Here is a 19,932-nt window from a genome sequence, read left to right on the forward strand (position 1 = left end):
AGTGTTTCTCTCTTAATGAAGACGTTTTAATGATGTGCTCATAGTTGTATTGTTGTAGTGTTGCCATGATACATGAGCTGAGCTGCACGCACTGTCCGGGTCAGTCTAATGAATGATCCACTCATTAGGCTCAGATAATGTTACAGCAATCTGCTGGAAGTGAAATGGTGGGGGGCACACACAATTTTAAGCATCATGCAGAACTTAACATAACACCCATTCAGTCAAGATGAGATACAAAGACTATTGTTATCAGCAAAACGTACTATATTTCTTATTCATTTTCTAGTCATTGGTTAATAACGGGTTACTGCCCAAAGTAGCGGCGTTTGCACTGCATTATTACTGCATTATTACCAACGCTGGTTGTTATCCAGCAACAATACAGTGAGGAAGTCTGTTGTATTTTGATTTTCTCCTGCTAAGTATTTTTAGTACCACATTAGATGCAACCTGTGTGACTTTAAATACAGGAATGTTTCCATCATATCAGCTTCTGAAAAGGTGTGACGCAGTGTCGTTGGATTCCAGGTGATAAGCAGCCTGTCATTAAACTAACAAAGCACTCTATTGAGGCAGCAGGAGAATAAGCACTTTTTATATTTGTCTCCAAGTAAAATAAATCCCAGGAGAGTGCACATTGTTTTAAAGACAGTTTTGAAATCCGCAGGGGTTTCTGCTTTATTAGATTTCAGGACATATTGGAGAACCCGGCTCCTTGCCGACAGCGCAGGGATACAAAATGTCAGCGTAGCCTTTTGCACTGCACAGATACAGATGTGAGATTACAGTCAAGGTCGCTCGTTTCACAATATTGGGTGTAATGAAATACCGTGTTTACGACGCACACAATGGCTGCTTCTGTCTTGAAAATGTCATTGTCGAATGCATTAAAAAAAAAACAGTCGGAGAAATATTCTGATAATCACCAAAACAAAGGGGATTAGTATGCTGAAAACCCAAATCAGCCTCGGCTCATTAATTCACCCGCCTGGTGATTTGAAAGTATTTTTTTTCATTAATCATACTTCTAATGCTCAATGATTTTATCAGTAATGCAGGGCTTAGATGACCCCCCCCCCCCATTCCCCACATGTTCATGTTTCCAGTCATTTTGGTGTAAATTATAAGTTCAGTGTCTGATCAGGTTGACCTTTATATTAATGTTAGCGGTGACATGGATTACATGTGCATCACCTCCTCCTATCACAGTTGTGAAATTGGGACTCAGAGTTCGATGGATTTTGGGACTGAAAATGTGGAGGAGAAGGATCACCTTGAGATGTCTTGATTGAAGACGTGTGTGTGTGTGTGTGTGTGCGTGCGTGCGTGCGTGCGTGTGCATTGCCATATTTCGATCTGCCTGTTATTGGTGTGTTTGCATTACCTGGAGAACCTTGGTATCAAATATTAAAGATGTTATCAGCCCTTCAGGACTGCCAACAACCGCCAGAGACACCCTCACTTCTTCACAGTTTCACCTCTCCTTTTTCAAAAAAATGTCAGTCTTCTTTATCTCAGTTTTACACTCTTCATTTCACATGGTGTTTTTTCCTGCCTTCACTGCTTCCTGCCTGTTACAGGAGTTGCTGATTTAAGGATATTGGGGATCAGTCATGTGTTATGTCAAGTTTTCTGTTTGCGTCTGTCAAGCTGCTCATTAAGTAGCTCTTCAGTCTCATTAAGATTTTAGTGTAACCAATAGCAGAACATGATTGAAAACAAAAACCTGCCTTTGAATGAATTGTTTTGTCGTTTTATACTTTCTACCTGAAGGAACCTGCTGGTTTGAACCGTTTGTATTTGACCTAAAGCTACGAGACTGTGGGGCCCAACTGCAACAACTGGAGCAGGGTATTAAGATTCATCCAGATCCGGTAGTAGTAAAGTTGAGCAGCACTAAAAATAGAGGCAACAAGCCATATGGTGGATAACGTGACTAATGCCACAACTTTTAATCAGACTTAGAAGGCTTTTGAGAAACCAAAAATGAGTGTAAAGAAAGAAAAAGAAAATCAAAAATAAACCGTACAATGAAGAGGGCTCTGGCCAAGACCAAAACACTGAAGTTTGGAAATAAGAAACAAATGATTAAAAAGAATGTTACTTTACCATTACCAAAATATTGAAAATAAAATATTTTTTGACAAAGTTTAAGACATATTTCGTACGAGCGCGATCTCTAAAATCAAACCCACGACGTAACTTTATCATGGCGTCATCGTGTTTGATCGTTAGACCAATTCTTTAAAAACAGCAAGACGTTGGCAGCCAGGAGACACATCAGACTTTTTAAATGAGAAGTGGTACGCCTCTACTTTGTCTGATGATCTCCTGCTTTTTTGCCTGTGTCTTGAGAGCCCTCCAAGCTGAGCCCGCAATGATGGAAAAGGGTTTTTGTGAAATACTATTGAGCGCAAATTGCCATTGATGACACCGATTCTATATTCTCTGTCATTCTCTTCCTGTTATCCTTTGGCGTTTTTCACCTGAACAGATTTACACCAGAATGTCACCTTTTGACTGTGAATCTTTAGCCTCCCAAGACCCGGATCCAGATCTTAGACAAAGCAAAATTATGTCCACATATGTGGACACCAGGACACCTATTCATCTAAGCTATGACTGCAGCTCATCCCCGACTCCAAACAGGTAGAAGCTTGTTCATGGGACCAAATAAATCGTGTTTTGATTTGTATGTAATACAACTCCTTTTATAAGCCAGTATTACAGAGTAATGTAAAGTGCCTCATAATGTGCTTTTTATACCTGCCGTAAATCACTGTGTGACAGTTTACAGTTTTATTTCTCCAGAAGATGATTCTGGCATTTTTATCTTGTAAAAAGTAAAGGGAAGAGTGCATTAGAGTAAAGCACAGGCATATGGAAAATTTCATCGTGGATGTGGCTTTCAATAAAGATCCGAGAAGGTTCTTTATCAAAACAAATGCTCTTAATGCCTCCCTTCTAATAACCTTCCTTTTCTAATGAGCAAGACGACTGAGGATTAACCAGCAATCAATCTCCTCAGTGCTTTAGCTCAGCTAAGAGTAATAACACCTTCAATTAGACTTTCAAGACATTTTTCTCTCTTTTTCTTGTATACCATTAAGTCTAATCAGTGTTTGTGGCTGGTTCTGATGTTGGTCTAATGGCATCGCCATGTGTGTGTGCTTACACAGCTAATTCAGGTCAATGCACCCAGAGATATTTTGCTATAATCATTGCTGTTAATTTTGTTTAGTTAAGCAAAGGTTCCTAAGTGGTGAATGAAGGAAGGTTGCAAGAAAAGCAAGAAATAAAAGAAAACAGAAAAAATAAAAGGGAGACCACGATTAATAGAGAGGTAGAAATAACAAAGGTGGAGAACTGAATATCGCTGAGGCTTTTAAGAAACTCAAGATTCCAGGGAAAAGTGGAAATGATGATAGCAGGAAATGGTAATATCAGTCTTTGAATGTATCGCCATCTTCCTGCTCGGGTTCCGGTAGAGTCTGGAAACAACAGGAAGATTGACTCTGCCAGAAGGAAATTAGCCTCCGAGTTCCTCCGTCCCAGTAGAGCAGCGCGTTATAGACAGGGTGGCGTTACTGTCCAGTCAGGCAGACCCTGCAGCCAGCATCTTTCCTACTGCTTTTCTTTTCACCTTTCCTCTCCCCTCCACCTCTCCGTCTGTCCGCTCCGAGCTGCCGCTCTCAGCACGTTTTTTTTTTCTGTGTGTCATTCTGTCTGGAGTTTTTCAGTTGACCCCAATCTCCTCGCATCCCATCACAATCTGTTTGTGAAGGTGCCTTTAGGGGTCATGCATGGCTGGCTTTGTTGTCACACCAGTTGGCGTCTCCCTTTCCGAGTCCAGAGAGGTGGAACATCTCCGTCCTGCTGACTGTGGAAGGCTGGATTTACCGGCCAGAGGTTGTTGAGACTCTTAAATGAGATGTTAGCACACAACGGGATTGTGGTGGCAAAGTTAATCTGATTGTCATGGGTCTTCCTTTGTGCGTGAAAATGCTCTAAAGGGTTTCCACTAAAAACATAAATCTCCTCGCTAAAGAAAGAATGTCATGTTGGCACACACATTTTATAATTACACCTATCAACAAAAGAGATAGTCCAAAAGTCTGACCAAAGTTAAAGGTTCATACAGAATATGAGATGAGCCACTTGTGAACACTGTGACAGGATTCGAGTCTTTTAAAAAGTATCTTCATCTAATATCAGCCTTTTTGTCTTTTCCTAGAATGTTTAGCCACGTCTGATGTCAGAAGTGGTGGTTCATTTTGTAAAATGAACCAAATCATGCCACATAATGGCCTTGATTTGTTAAAAGAGAAACCTGTCTCACCCTTATTGTAATGATAGAGCTGCATGAGACCCATTTTGATAAATGTAGTCGATTCTCTGTCCCACCTGCTTCCACCCACTGGATGTCCCTAACATCTACATGATAGGTATAATAGTCAGTTTCGAAGCACAAGTGATCAAATCCTGACTAGGTTCATAATCGCTTCTTTTATTGTTCATATGGCTGCTGCTGCCGCTGATGTTTCTCTTGCTGTTCTAAATGACACCAATACATGATCCAAACTCTCAGGCTCATCGTGGCAGGAAAACCCCAACATTAGTTTCCAGTTAAGCAAAGCCAAGACACATGTCTTGCTCCTGATTTTAATTTTAATGTCAACTTTGTTAACCCTGAAAGATTATACTGCTACATGATTCAGTCTGTGTTGTTCTCGCATTGATGATAAATCGTGTAGTACATTTGGAAAAACTCCCAAACTACCAGAAAACAGATGCATTTAAAGTTTGTGCCCATATGCCATTCATCACCAAAATCTGGCTATAGAGGATAGAACCCGTGACTTTGTCACTGTGAGCCGAGAGTGCTAACCACTACACCACGGTGCAGTCTCCAAATAACTTCAGGGGATGAATATAGTTATAGATATTACCTGTAGTGATAAAATGGTTGGTTGCATTTGTGTTTTTTGAGATCCTGAACTTTGTCATCTGTCTAACTTTAAAGAGAATACATTGTGGTGCATTTCAGCTCTGTATGCCGACACAAACATTGAAAGTACTGGTGTGTGTGTGTGTGTGTGTGTGTGTGTGTGTGTGTGTGTGTGTGTGTGTGTGTGTGTGTGTGTGTGTGTGTGTGTGTGTGTGTGTGTGTGTGTGTGTGTGTGTGTGTGTGTGTGTGTGTGTGTGTGTGTGTGTGTGTGTGTGTGTGTGTGTGTGTGTGTGTGTGTGTGGACAGGTTGGTTGTGTGAAAATCAGGATCCTATGAAAGGAGCCCGGTCGTAATCATTTGGTCAGAGGATTATGAGAAGCGATAACTCAAAGCTGGCCTTTGATCAAACATGTGGATTGAGGACTCTCCTTGGTGCTGTGAAAATAAACATCACCCCGTCGTCACATAACTCTTCCACTATTACTGAGGATGGTGATTTGATATTGATCAGGTTTCATGAGAGCTCAGTGCTTCCCTGGCTTATTGTTCCTCTGGACAATGTGGAGGCTTGTCCTCCCTCGAGTCTGTTGGCCCCGTGCAAGCTGTATTATTATTTGCTGCTCTGGCTTCACAACAGCCTGTGCCCTGAATGTACAGCAGGGCTTATGAATCAGGAAGTACAATGTATGCTTCCTGATAAAGCAATTATTTCTTTTACCCCTGCGGACAGAAGCGAAACATATCCATCTTTCTGTTCTTACGCTTCTATCTTTCCCGTGTTCCTCTCGTTGTCTTGTTTTTTGTTTTGGGTCAGCAGATGCTCAATGATGTGGCGATGGGCTTGTTTGTAATTAATGTTTCTGTCACCGAAGGGAATCCGAGCTATAGAAATCACACCGCCTGTAGTGTTCCTAAGAAAATTGCTCTTACGCTGGCGCTTTGAAGAGTGTTCGTCACAAGTATATGCCTGTCTGGTAATGAATTGAACCTTTTCTTTGTATTTCGATGCTCTCTTTTGCAGGTACTGATTGAGGCAACCGTTTCCAGAGAGCGACGGGGCTACATTGCTTTAGATGACATCATGGTGCTCAACTATCCCTGCTGTAAGTGCCACTTCCCACAATAGATTGCAATTACAGAAGGTGCTGCGGGAAAGAAGCAGTTATAGATTTTGAGGGTGAAAAAAGAGATTTCAAAGTGAATCAGACATAAATAAGATGAAGAGAAGAGTAATGGCTGATTGACCTGATGTTCGAACTGCAGCTTGACCTGAGGCATCAAGTCACAAAACTAGTGCCATTTAAACACTGTAACACCCAAAATGCCAACACTCCTTTCCACTTAAAAACACACCTGTCTTTTTGCCCACAGCATAATTTGACAGCTACATGTATTTATTAATCATTAAAATCTTGATTTCTCCCCTTTGATGGCTTTTACACTGTTATGTCCTCCGGCTTTGCTGGTTGCACAGAGAAGCTTTTGGCCATAAGTCACTTTTCACAAAGGTTTTTTTTTTTTTTTTCCCCCCCATCGAGTACCAGATTTGGGAGCTCTATGAAAACGGCCTCACTTCAGTCTGGGTTTTTCCATAATGAATGGTTCCCTACAGGAGAGGGCTTTTTGTGTCATTGCTGGAAAAGTAGGTGTAGCAGTTCAGTGTGTTGTCAGCCCCCGAGGACCAGGTGTAAAACATATTCACTGAGACCCCTGAGCCTAATGCCTGGACAGAGTCTCTGACTGTCACTTACATGTTCCCCGTGCAGCCCACTGCTGAGCACAAGGGCTCTTGTCGGCTCACAGTACATTTAACACCCATGGTCCGCACTACTTTCAAGTGACTTATATAACTATTGTGATAGTTATAGAGCTTGGCGGATATTTAAATCTCAGGGGCATCTCTCTTATCTCTCTGTTAATATTTATACATCTCCCGTTGTTATAACAGGAGTGTTTTGATTCAAGCTGAGATCCACTTTTCAAAGATGCCGCATTAAAGAAGAGTATAGCGCTGGTAATTTTGTTAAACAAACACTGGCTGTGAGATTGGTTCGTACCCCTGCTGTATGCACGCCACCTAGTCAGCCGCCCTGTTACTCCCAGACACAGCAGATGGCATCTTCTGAATGCTCCCACTGTGGCCATTAAATAATTAAGACTCTCATCAAGACCTGAGCGTCCCTTATGATGTGGCACATGGCCAGCCCACGTTACTTGGCAGCGAAGGATCTATGTGGGGGGGCGGAGAGGGAGTGAAAAGCCAAAAAGGAAGTGTTGCATAGCGAGAAAATAAAATAAAATATACTCCTAGCTCGATCATTTTTGTATAATTCTGGTTAAAAACATGGTTGACATTTGTGTCTCATTCTCCTGAGTCCCAGACTTTGACTGTGAAACTAGTGTTGCGGTCCAATAAAATATTTATCACGCTAAAGAGTCCTGAGGATAAGATCTGACACATTTAGCTGTACGACACCAAGCCTCCTGCCAACTGTAGAATCCGTTCATTCTCATTCATGCTCGTTCTGGTGTTTGTTTACTGTATATTTTCCTTGCAGCCATGAGTTATGAATTAACCTTCGGAGGGAAAGTCACTCAAAGGAAACATGGACACATGTGGGGCCCAAGTTTAAGTACTCTAGCGTACTTACTTACTGTACAGGAACAAGATCGAGTAATCATCGGCTCCTTGTCGCATTGGGCAAAAAAGAAAACATGCAGGAGATTTCAGGGACCCAAACATTTGCATCTCCCTATGATGCTTCACTTTCACAGTTTCTGTGCCATCTCCTTATGTCAATCACCCAGAGTGACATGTCGTCATGTCCTACCCCATTTCTCAGAGATGGCAGGCAGCGCTGTTGGCATTTACCTAGTGATTTGGCTCAGCAGGGGTTTCGTTCTCACTGCTCTATTGTTAATCATGAAGTTGGGTGAGAGGGCTACTCCCACACACTGACTCATTGGCAGATCTGCACAGCATGCTGGGACATTATTAGTCAAAATGTGGAGAGCTTACTCCATGGCTGCTTTTCTGCAGATCCACTCCCACATTCTGTTCATCTATAGATTGCCTATAATCTGATTTTCTTCATTCACAAGTTATTTTAGTAAAGGACATCGAGTGATCCCGTCAGCAAGTTTCTATTTATCCAATTTCCTCCGTAATGAATATTCCTATTTTGATACACGCATAGTTCAACATTGCATTTTATATATAAATGTTATGCTAGAAATACTCTGCTTGATACATTTGTACGTTTCAAGTTTGACTACTACATCAGCTTTTGTAAACGGCTGCAAACAAGTGTGTGTGTGTGTGTAGTAGACATAGGTAAATGTGAAATTATGCATCAATATGCCCCAAGTAGAATTTAACATTCATGCTTTACGTATTATGTTGTGACAAAATCAGCTCATACCACAGTTGAATAAAGCTCAATCTCAATCTCAAACTATTCATTTCTAAAAGATCTGCCAGTGATTTATGTGTCGGGTGAAAGATTCACATAGTTGCATACCAAAGTCTGACTCCACAAATGTCTCAGACAAACGTCAGTGCTTAAAAGTTTTGCTTCGCTTACCAATAAAATCCAATAGAAAACCTTGACACAATATGACTCTGTCTGTATCCACCTCTTCTTTCTAGCTGAAAGCTAATGCTGTGTGTTCACCTCCCAATATTTCTCTCTGTCTGTCTCCTCAGATAAGGCACCACACTTCTCCAGGCTGGGAGATGAGGAGGTCAACGCCGGGCAAAATGCCACTTTCCAGTGTGTTGCTGCAGGAAGGGCATCGGAGGCTGAGACGTTCCTGTTGGAGGTCAGTGGTTTAATGGTGGAGATTACAGCTGAAGTAATCTGTATGTCTCACTTGTGCAAGACTCTAAAGTGAACACTGGTTTTAGTCAAACCGGCACACAAATGAGTATCCTACGTAAACGGTAGGAGAAATAGATATGTTTAATTCCTCGGTGCAAACGTCTGAGTCATTGTGGTTCTTTCTGTTTTATTTTGAGTTTATGCTTATTAAGTTTCTCTTTGTGTTTTGTTTCTTTGTCCTTTATTTGCATTCCATTGCGGATTTGATGCGTTTGTTTGTATTCATTTGGTTGATTCTCTGATAGCAAGTTGTCAAAGTCATTTCTAAACAGTGGCTAAACTTAAGCAGGTGTGGCATAAAGAGGCACGTTGAGTGACTCAGTCCTTCTTAAGGAACATCTGACAGATCTGAACATTTTTTTCTTCTAATCTGCAACTTTAAATGTGAATAAGTTGACAGTGTAAATCCAAATCACAGGATATTGTGTTGTAGTTTACATCGTACGCAGCAGCATTCTAAGTGGAGTGTTTTACTCCAACCAGTGCAACAAGGTTGTCTCGGGGAATTATGTGTCCCGGATGCGTTTGAGCTTAAGAAAAGACAGCTCACACCGTCTGAATGGTGTGAAGGCCGCGGAGGCCTTGAAGCCTCTTCACTACAGCACCTTTGAAAAGTTGCACTGTTTACAGGATCATATCGTTCTTTACTTCCTTCAAATCATGTGTCGCGTTTCAGATATCCGTCTTTTCATCTCGAATGGCTTGCTCGGTGAAGGTCACCCGGGTCCATACAGTATTTACTTCTGTTGGGAATAACTGTGGTCTTAAAATCCCTCTCTTCATGTGGGCCCAATTAAAGAACCAAACGTTTTTGTCCAGTAGGACTTTATTCTTTTTCATCTCATGCTGCAATTACTGTGCAGCCGCACATGTTATGCTTTTGCCGACATCGTACCACCCACTACAGCCAGTGTTAATCACGGTTGATTCAGCTGAACCAGCTGCATTGTTTGGAGCTGGGGGACATGTGACTTAAGTAATTGAAGCGTCCTCGTAGTCACCTCTCTGCTCGCATTATCAGAACCGTTCATTTGATCCCAACCCAAGAATGAGGACAAATGCTTTGGGTAATTAGCTGGCATAACCACACAGGTGCCGGTTATAACAAGATCTCCAAGGACTCCTTTACTTTCAGCAGTCGCCTTCACTATCTTCCTGGATAGGTTTTTTTTTTCCCCTTTGCCCACACCTTTCAGTGTCATTTATTTGTTACATGAAGGCAAATCACAGTTGTTTTCCGTTGCTGTGCCCTTTTGTGTTGATCGTGTCGCCGCCCAAGCTGCAGCAGCCTTGGCTGCACACGTCTGCCAGATTAACAGATCGTTTTGGCGTTTCCTCTCCAATTAGCCAAAGCCAGATTGTTTATGTAACATCAAGCAATCTCGTGCTTATTTGATTGATCCTTTTTTTCTTCGGCCTCTTTTCTATAATTCCCAGACGAGGTATCAAACAGAAGTTAGTGTGGGAAAATGTAGGATTTTATTTATTTTTTATTTTTTTGGATGAACCCATGTTTTTTATCTTTTCCAGCAATCACAGGATTTATTGACTGCTTAACTTCAATCCATGGGTGTTTATGTGTTTGTTTGCAAAGGGTCGGTCAGAGGGTGGTGTGGTGTGTGGGTTTGTGAAAGGTCCAGATCAGAGGTACAACAGGAGCCCAGATGGCCAGGCATGACCTGAAGGTCCCCTTTTTTAATCCCAGCGTGCTGTAGATTCTCTTAAAAGTGACAGATCAGAAGTATGAGTTTCACAAGTTGTGTCCACCATTTCACACAATGAAAATGGCCCGAGAACATGAGAAAAAAAATGTCAGATCTAATGTGCTTTTGCTGAAACAATGTGGTTTTGACAGATTCTAGGGCTTTTCTAATGTTGTGGAAGAACGTGAGAAATGTCTGCCGTAGTACAACAGCGAAGTGCATCATGCAACAATCAATCATCAATCTTTTTTTTCTTATCGTTTTTTTTTTTTTTTTTTTCATTTCTTGCTCCAACTCACATTTGTTTATGTTCATTTTCCACTCTTCTTCATTTCTGACTTTGAAGTTGGGATCAAAGCATAAACCTTTTCCATAGTTGTTCATTTATCGAATCTAATTAAACCTTAATGCACTAAAGGACAGCTGTCTTTCAATTGCAACCAATGAGCAGTTAAATCTTTCGCTTCAATAACACTGCACACTGCCAACCCGCAGATGCATCCATTAAAGGAGGAAGCTCACAGAATCTATCACCCCTGTAATCCCAATTATTTTCACAAGATTTCATTTGTTTGTATTAAAGCATATCTTATTGTTATATTGCATTATTAAATCAGTCGGATGCTTCGGTCATTCCAATTAAATTATACACAATTGGACAGTCCTTTTTTTTTTTTTTCTATCACACAGCTCTAGGAGGAAGTGACCCAGATAGCAATAATTTCAGCGCATTTTGTTGTATTATTAGCTCTCAATCCCAGGAGTTAACTCGCAAGTAACTGTGTACAAGGGCTTGCTACAGTAAAGGTCATATATGTGTGTGTGTGACTGTGCCTAATGTGGAGGTTGGAGACTTTTAATGAATAACAAATACAGCAGTACATCAAACTTAATAAGGCAAAACTATAAATAATGTAGATACAGCATGAAATAAGCATGAAAGAGGGAGACGAGTTGAAGGGTGAAGAAAGAAAAACCTCCTCATGATATATTCATTTGAACATACAATGCACTTTCTACATAGTACAAACGTGCGTTACACTTCGACAGTCTTACTTTAATTTATGGATCTTCTCTATCTAACTTGACAACCAGCTGATTTTGTTAGTGAGTCTATACGAACATTAAAGCTGTGTAACTGAAAGGGCCACTTCGCTGTTTTTTTTTGGTTTTTTTTTACAAGTGAAGGTCAGTTTGCAGTCATAGTCAGTGCTGCTCAGCATGTGTGCACAGCTGTCTCCTGCCGTCCTTCTGGCCACAATTACAAACTGGGAATGCTGAGTTTGAAGGATGTGGCCATTTACCGTGCAGACAGGAAGGATGTCATGAAGAGACCTTTATCAAATTGGACCGGGGAATGTTTAAGAAGTGTGCAGTTTCACATTGACAAGTAACAGGCAAGATAACTCTTGTCTGTCTTTTTGCTTTGGATCTCACAACTTAAGGGAAATCTGATACTTTTGGAATGAAGAATCCACTTTAATATCTGTCATGTGTATACATTTGATGTATTCTACATACCATGTGGGTATGTGAGACTTTATGTGTGTGTGAACATGTAAGGCTTGAGAGTGTGTGCACTGTGAAGACAGAAGACAAATACCTTTGTGTTTTGTGTGTGTGAGAACACACAGCGACCCTCCCTGGTTTCTCTGACCCTGTCCTTTTCTACTTTTCAGAGACACAATGGAGACATCTTAACAATGGCTTCGGTCAAGCACCTGAGTCACCGGCGCTTTGTAGTGTCTTTCCAGCTAGACAGCGTCCAGCGATCTGATCAAGACCTTTACCGTTGTGTCACTCAGTCCCCCCGGGGCTCTGGGGTCTCAAATTTTGCTGAACTCGTTGTCAAAGGTAAACACTCTTCTTTTTCTCTATCTCCCATTGTTTTCTTTTGGTCTCGCCACCCCCCTCCTGTCTCTGTCATCCAAACTATCAGATTTCCTGCCGCTTTCATAATCGTCTGATTTTCAGATTTTTGTGGTCACAGTGGGTTTCTCATCAGAAGAGAATTAAAAAAGAAAATAAAACCCCGATAAAACACTATTTTTACTTAAATGTAATAATCCTTGTCATCATATTTAATTTATTTCTGCCAAATTACCTTTTCATGAGGTTATTTAGATCAGGGGTGAGCAACTTTGATCATTGTATTTGTCACATAAAATTACTGATAATGTCTGTAGAATTAACTGCATCTCTTTAGATGAAGACTATGATATGCGCCTGATATCTCCTACTTAAGATAGTTATAATAATAAAGCATATTCAGAGAAATTACAATCAATATTTAGTCCAGATGCGGTCAAAAATCGCCTTCACTTTCATTTTTGCAAAGTGACTTGCGGGTGGTATACTATATGAGCATGGATGTGCAGGTTGACCGTGTCTGACTGACGGTATCCCTGACATTGTTTCTGGCGCTGGAGTTGTCAAACAGACTTCCATCCTGAGCTCTTCAGCTCTCTGTCAAAAAGCTGCTCACTTGACTTAGACTCCTGCAGCCCCTGTCATATCATGTACCACAGATGGTGACCTCCCTCCCATTACTCACTCCAACCCCACAGCCTGACACCACTTTGACAGCATAGTAATGACATGGCTGTGGGTTTGATGGCATAACAAACTCCAGCCCCCAGCAAAGTGAAGATGAGAAAAGGGAAATAAGGATGTGAAAAGACTCTCACCCCTCCACACCCACCCCTTGTACCTTACTGTATGAAACCACTATACAGTAGCTGTTTTACAAGCCCGGTGTAAGGGCAGCAAGCAAGTTTGAGCGAGGTCAGAAGAATAGTGTTTGTTTAGTCCGCCACAGTGAGGCAGGCTGAAATATCTCAGCAACTGGTGGCTAGATTACCTTGAAATTTTGAAATTCTGAGTAGCCTTAAAAGAAGCCTGGGTATTTTGTTAAGCCTCTGACTTTTCCCTCCTCCTTTTGATATGTGCACTTTGACACAGAAGTTCATAATGTTATCAGGATTAATACGTCAGAAATTGGCCTGCTATGTTTCCTCCAGTATTTACTTGAAATGTAATTTTGGCCTGTACATTGGATTAAAACCCATAAGACTAAGGTAAAATAGACCGCGCTTGTTTTGTAGCATGCTAAATGTTCAACTATATCTGAGGAGTGTCAGTGAGCAGATGGTTGCATTTCACTGGAAATGTAGTTTTATCTGTTTTCCAGGCTACAGGAGTTTTTTTCAGGTCACCACGTTGTGGCACCCGATTTATTGCCGTCACAGCATGCATTCCTAATAGTATTTGATAGACTGATTGCTACTGTACAAATTGAAGCCTTTTAACCAAACTGTTTCAAAAATGTGTCACGGGCAGCAGCCAGTAAAACTAAAAAGTCTGCGAATGTGCTGATAGAAAGTCATGAAATTCGATTTTCATGTGCTCAAACTCTCAGCAACTAAATATCATTGTGTCTGTGTGACTGCTGGCTTCCTTACTTCCTTTTATAATCAGGACAATGATGTTATTTTTGGCAGAGCTGCACCACAAATAGATGTGATGGCCAGGTGTATGTTACGCTCACAGGAACTCAGTTTAACTTTGTGATCTGAACTGGCCTAACAAGACCGCGCTGTTAAAGAGGAGATTAATGAGTTGAATGAATCCATTTTAATACAGCCGATAGCATGCAGGGATGCTGAGGAAGTTCTATTTTCCTTTCTTTTTTACCCATTGGAGTGCAATAACCTCTCCTCAAAATTAAAACACCTTGATATTTCTCCATATGTCTCTGTGTTTTGTTCTATATTTGATCAAGAATACACTTGAAGTTGTGTTTTCAGGGATTTCCTATCTAAAATATGTGTGCAGTAAAGTCCTTAATTAAACAGAGTGCAGTGTTTAGCTTTGAAATGACTGTGAATCCTTGAAGAAACAATGGAAAAGACTATTGATACACTGAGAGAAACGGTTTGTAAAATAAACAGGATGAAATATTGGGATTAAAAATAAGTACCAGTGCTGCATACATTAACTGTGAAAGAAAAAAGGAATGAGTTGTTTTGAATTTATTCTCATTGTCAGTGGCCTCAATTTGGCCTTTTGTTATGGATGCAGTTACTGACAATCCAAAGATGAGCCGCTGCAGGCTACAAGAAGCAACACGGACTAGAGGTGAGGTTCTGGTGATGCTGAAAGCCCACAGAGAGGATTGCCATAAAAGACACAGGCGCCTCTGCAGGAATGAAGGATTAGTCACAGCTACTGATCTAACTCTGATCTTTTCTCATGCTTTGTCCTGCTTTCCTCTGCATTCCCACTCCTCACTCACACCGTCGCCCTTGTAATTGTTCAGTGGCTTGGATCAGCCAGTAAGTGACATTTGACCGGTGGACTCTGGGAGGAGTCTTTACTGACGATGACACAGTCTTTTATGACCTGCTGTGAAGACATTTAACAAAACATATGGTCCATTTTGTCTCCTCTCACCACTTTGCTAAAATTTATGCGAGGCTCTGGATGCCTTGTTATTAGGTATGACTAATCTGCTATTTGAACACAGTTTGACCTCCTCATGTCATGCAGTCTCTGGAGACTCATTTAAGACTCAGTGGGCTTTAAGATTGCGAAAAATCTGCTTACATACAACTGAATATTTAAAATGAATACCACAACTTGATTCCCTTGTTTTGCTGCGGGCCAACAAGCAGATGCACTCACCATTACAACCATTTCTTTGAGGGGGGAAAAACAAAAAACAAAACAAAAAAAATCACTGATTTTCGTTTCCTCTTGCAGTACCTCCGTCCCCCATTGCGCCTCCCCAGCTGCTGCGCGCTGGCTCCACTTACCTGATCATCCAGCTCAACACCAACTCTATCCTGGGAGACGGCCCCATTACCAGGAAGGAGATCGAGTACCGCGCCAGCCAGTCTCCGTGGTCGGAGGTGCATGGAGTCAACATGGTCACGTATAAGCTGTGGCACCTGGATCCAGACACGGAGTACCACATCAGTGTGCTGCTGACTCGGCCTGGAGAAGGAGGCACTGGCCCTCCCGGACCTCCTCTTGTGAGCAGGACCAAGTGCGCAGGTGGGCTTCCAGACTTTAAAACACTCGACACCTACACCAGTAGTCAGCTAATGTAGTGGTTCCTCTTTGATTTATGACTTTATGCTTCGACTACACCGGTGTGGATTTGAGGTCCCTCGTGACACGTTATTGCTTTTGTGTAAATGTGAGTTGTGATGTCCAATTTTTAAACCTTTTTACTGAGCTGACCAGGTTTATTCATCACGTTTCACTCTGAAAAAGTTGAAGAAGAAGAAAAAAGCACAAAATAATAAACACACATGTTTGAATGCACACTGTTTTGCTTTGGGCAGTGACTGCTGAAAACACACCACCCGCCATCCACCTTTCATTCATATTGCATGCTATTTGTTTTAAAGGTACCCTCTGAAGGTTTTCTTTGTAAACACATACAACTTCTGTTCATATTTGCTGTTTATCTCCAGTATGAATTTTGTGTAACCTTCAGCTTTACAAACATGATGAATCTGCTTGTCTGCTTCCTTGGCCGTGCCCGGGGGCCAATTCTCTCACAATCTACCTTTAGTCAAATTGCGTGACACAGTCAACGTAGCCGTATGTCTCTTCACTCACTTGGAAGTGCACATCTTAGCAGCTGCCTGCTCACAAGACAAAAGATCTCATTCTAAAACTTCACAGGAAGCCTTTAATCTGAATAACAGATTACTATCGTCCTTATCACATCAGTACATCTTTTCTATGCCAATTTGTAGCTCCAAATCTTGTAGTACGCCATCATGTTCAGACAGATAGGTTGTTTTTTTTATTGGTGTCACTAAAAATACGATTTTATTTTTCCTTTTTCCTAATTCAGCATAGACGCTATCTTGAAAGAACCCATCATTCAACATTTAGTACTCAGGGGAATCATATCCAGCAGTGTTTCTGGGTGCCACAGTGCTTCAGAGTGATACAAAAGGGAATCCAGTGTATTGAATACCTAACAGAAGCACAGCATGTTGCTGTAGAGATTTTCATGGCAAACTGTTCTGATTCATCAGAAAACGTCTGAGTCATTTCAGGTGATACATCTGATCGAGGTGATGATAAAATTTCTAAATATACCCCCCCCCCCCCCCCGCCCTCTTTTCACATATTGGATTCATTGTGTCAATACCCATCAGCCATATATTTCAACTTAAGGGACCCGAGCTTCATCAGCCACAATAATCAGCAAAAATTCAATCAGACAGGAGGTCACAGACAAGTTTTTGCCTCAGTCACTGCATATACTTATCTCGCAAGAAAATGCACACTTGTTATCACTTGTGTTCTCTGAACTCTGGCGCTGAAAGGGAGACTTTATATGCTGCCAGCATGACAATATTAGCGTGACGGTTATTTAAAAGATAACAACTGGCTGACTGTAGTGACTAGCCTGAAGCGGGTGTCTTTGGTATCTTAGTGAAGAAGACAGAAATGTTATTTGGCAAGTATAAAGGAAAGACAAGAATTTGTAGATGAAAGCCTTTCTTGATTGGTCTATAAAATGATGATAAAATTATGAAATAAAAAATTTAAAGAGCTCACTCCGTAGCTTGCCATGTGACAAAGATAAGCTATTTTCTATCAACAACTCATCAAATTACCTTGTTCTAAATGATTTTCTTTAACTCCGAAGTATTTATTTGTTTTTGATGTGCCAATAAAAATACATCACGTCGTCCAATTTATCGACGCGGGGGCCGGAGGCAGGTTACACACTTGACAGGTCGCCAGCCCATCACAGGAAAAACAAAAACAGTCACATTATCACACACACTCACATTTACACCTACAGGCGATCACCGGTGAGCCTCTAATGCATGTTTCTGGACTGTAAACGGGAATACCCAGAAAAAAAATAACATGCATGCACGGTGCTGCACAGGGCACACGTGTAAACTCCACACGGAACAGCCCCCAAAACCCAACCCCAATTTCAGCCATTTTAAAAATATAAAAAATCCCCAGATTCAAAAACAGTGAGGAAATGTCTTTTTTGTAGTTTTTAGTGGCCCCTGTAGCAGACAGCATGAATTGCAGCTGTGCTTTTGTCAGTAAGTCACAGTTTTTAATGCTGCAAAAGTTGGCCACACAGAGGCTTAAGAATGCTCATATTATGTTATTAGACGAAAAATAGTAACCTTGCAGACATTTTTTTTTTTTTTTTAAAAGAATGTAATTTGAAAACCAAATTATTTTCATTCTCCACTGTTATTCACTTTGCATTTTTTTTCTATCATCAGGGGGTTTTATGATTTCATTGGGCGTTTTGGTCTGCCCGCTCACATTTTTGCACCACTGCCATTTGTCACAGAGACGACACCGAACACCCAGGGAGAAGAGCAGCATACCGGAAAGCTGCACCAATGCTTATTTTTGAACATGTAGAGAGTAAGAGCGCTGTGTTGATGCAGATCCACACGCATAAATGACTGCCTGCATCTGCTATGTGTGCATCAGAGTCTCAGGCACACAAAATGGAGAGCTTTGTGTTACCCAAAGGCAGCCTTTGGATTCAAGTCTTCCAGGGTCATCATTCTTCTCTATGCCCAGCGGTCTCTCCCTGCCACACACCATCCCTCACATATCTTCCTACCCTGCTTCACTACAGCTTCCCTGGTCTCCTCTCCAATGACATATTAAAGCTACTCTCCTCTCCCAACAGCCGAAGACACCCCTCATTCATCAGCCGCCATGAGTGAGCACACAGTCCTTCGCCACCATTCCCCGCACACCCCCTCCTAATGCAGGAGACACAGGAAATTCACAAAAAGGAAAAAAAAAAGCATGGATAACAAATAGAAGAGGAGTAGGTAGAAGGCTGGGCGTGTGTAATAGAGAGTACGTTTTCAGCTTTTCAAGCGAGAGAGTAAAACAGTAAAATAAGAGCGAGTGTCTGGGGGTGAAGCGAGAGAGGATTCACAGTAAATGGAAATTGCTTTCACAGTCTCTGGTATCAGTGTCTGTGAAAGTCACTAAACTTAGCCTTTAATGATGTATGTACATTTCAACCACTGTGACATTAGCTTGTTCAACCATCTGTGGGATAAGTAATACCAGTGTATTTGCTGAGCTGTTAAACAGAAGGACATTCATATGCAGCAAAAGTTCCGTACGGGGGAAGTATAGGGTAAATTAATTCATTGTGCCATGTACAAATACACAATAAAACATTTTTTTGTGGCATCTGGATCCTATTGACTCCTGCGTGGCTTGGTCCGTGTTCACAGTTCTTATATTGGAGTCACTCCTGCTCTGTAAACCTCCTCCACCTGGTGTATCTCACCTCCTTGACTCTGATCACCACCTGGTTCCCAGAGCTCCGCTGATCCAACCTCCCAACCATCTGGTCTACACGACCCCTACTGACCTCACGCTCGCCTGCTGAATCCTGATCGTCCTCCTTGCTGTTGGCTCGATTAGGTTCAAGCATGAGGAAGTAGATGGTGGGGTTGTGGTGGTAATTTTGGAGAAGTGGTAATTATCTGATGAACAGAAGGGATACTTGGACCCTGTTTTTGTTTAGGAGGAAAGTGAATTTCCTCTCCACGAGCCATATTTCGCCATTGTGACTAATCTCATACATCTATGGTCACGCCGTATAATTCCCCCCTTCAAGAACATTTTGGCTTCACAGGTGACATACATAACCTCATAGCTCCGAGCTGGTGTGGTGCGGGTACGGTAAAACTAATGGCTGTGAATGTGAACACGGTCTCCGCCTGGCTCTGATGGCCATCCAGGTGTGCTTGATGAGCCGTTGCTGTGATTATCAGCACGGTGCATTAGCACAGCTTGAAGCCTCTCAAGTAAATCGCAGAGGAGAGGCGAACATTTGTACTGCAGGTGGTCCCCACACTATGTTAATGGGCTTCCACCTGCTGCTGGGTCACTGAACCTTCTGGAAAGCCCCTGCCCACAACGCTCACGGTCTGTTTAAGGGAGCCAGACTAAAATTAGACACAGAAGGAACACAAGTACTTTGCCTTTCCTGGCATGTCGTCCATCATGTTTTCCATTCGGAGCCAGAATTCCCAATATGTGCACATTTGGGGTGTTTGGATGTGAACTTGGACATGGGCTGGCATGTCTGAATAAATTTGGTCTTCCCAGATAACAGTCAGTCAAGATGGCCTCTGTGCATCAAATCAGGTTTCCTCCACTCTGCTGCTGTCCCCCTGTCACAATTTCTGGAAAGATAATAAAGTAGAATCTGTCACATCAACTTTAATTTCCCATCTCTAGGGATCAACATGGTGCGCTGGGCTTCTGGCCGGGACGGCTGGGGTTTGCAGAGCCACAGGGTGCCAGAGAACGGGTGCCCGTGGCATGCCGACAAATAAGACGAGGCAAGGGG

The 19,932-nt window shown here is 41.9% G+C and overlaps 1 protein-coding gene across 4 annotated transcripts in view; it reads left to right on the plus strand.

The window, feature by feature from the left end:
- ptprub (protein tyrosine phosphatase receptor type Ub) overlaps positions 1-19,932 on the plus strand; it is a 170,279-nt gene that overhangs the window by 95,163 nt on the left and 55,184 nt on the right. For all 4 annotated transcript variants that reach the window (XM_080471902.1, XM_080471903.1, XM_080471904.1 and 1 more), the window contains exons 4-7: positions 5,973-6,054; positions 8,658-8,773; positions 12,215-12,389; positions 15,297-15,590. In XM_080471902.1, the coding sequence (XP_080328028.1) occupies positions 5,973-6,054; positions 8,658-8,773; positions 12,215-12,389; positions 15,297-15,590 (667 nt within the window). The remainder of the gene's footprint in view (positions 1-5,972; positions 6,055-8,657; positions 8,774-12,214; positions 12,390-15,296; positions 15,591-19,932) is intronic.

Source organism: Lipophrys pholis (genome assembly GCF_963383615.2).
Source record: "Lipophrys pholis genome assembly, chromosome: 9".
NCBI lineage: Eukaryota > Metazoa > Chordata > Actinopteri > Blenniiformes > Blenniidae > Lipophrys > Lipophrys pholis.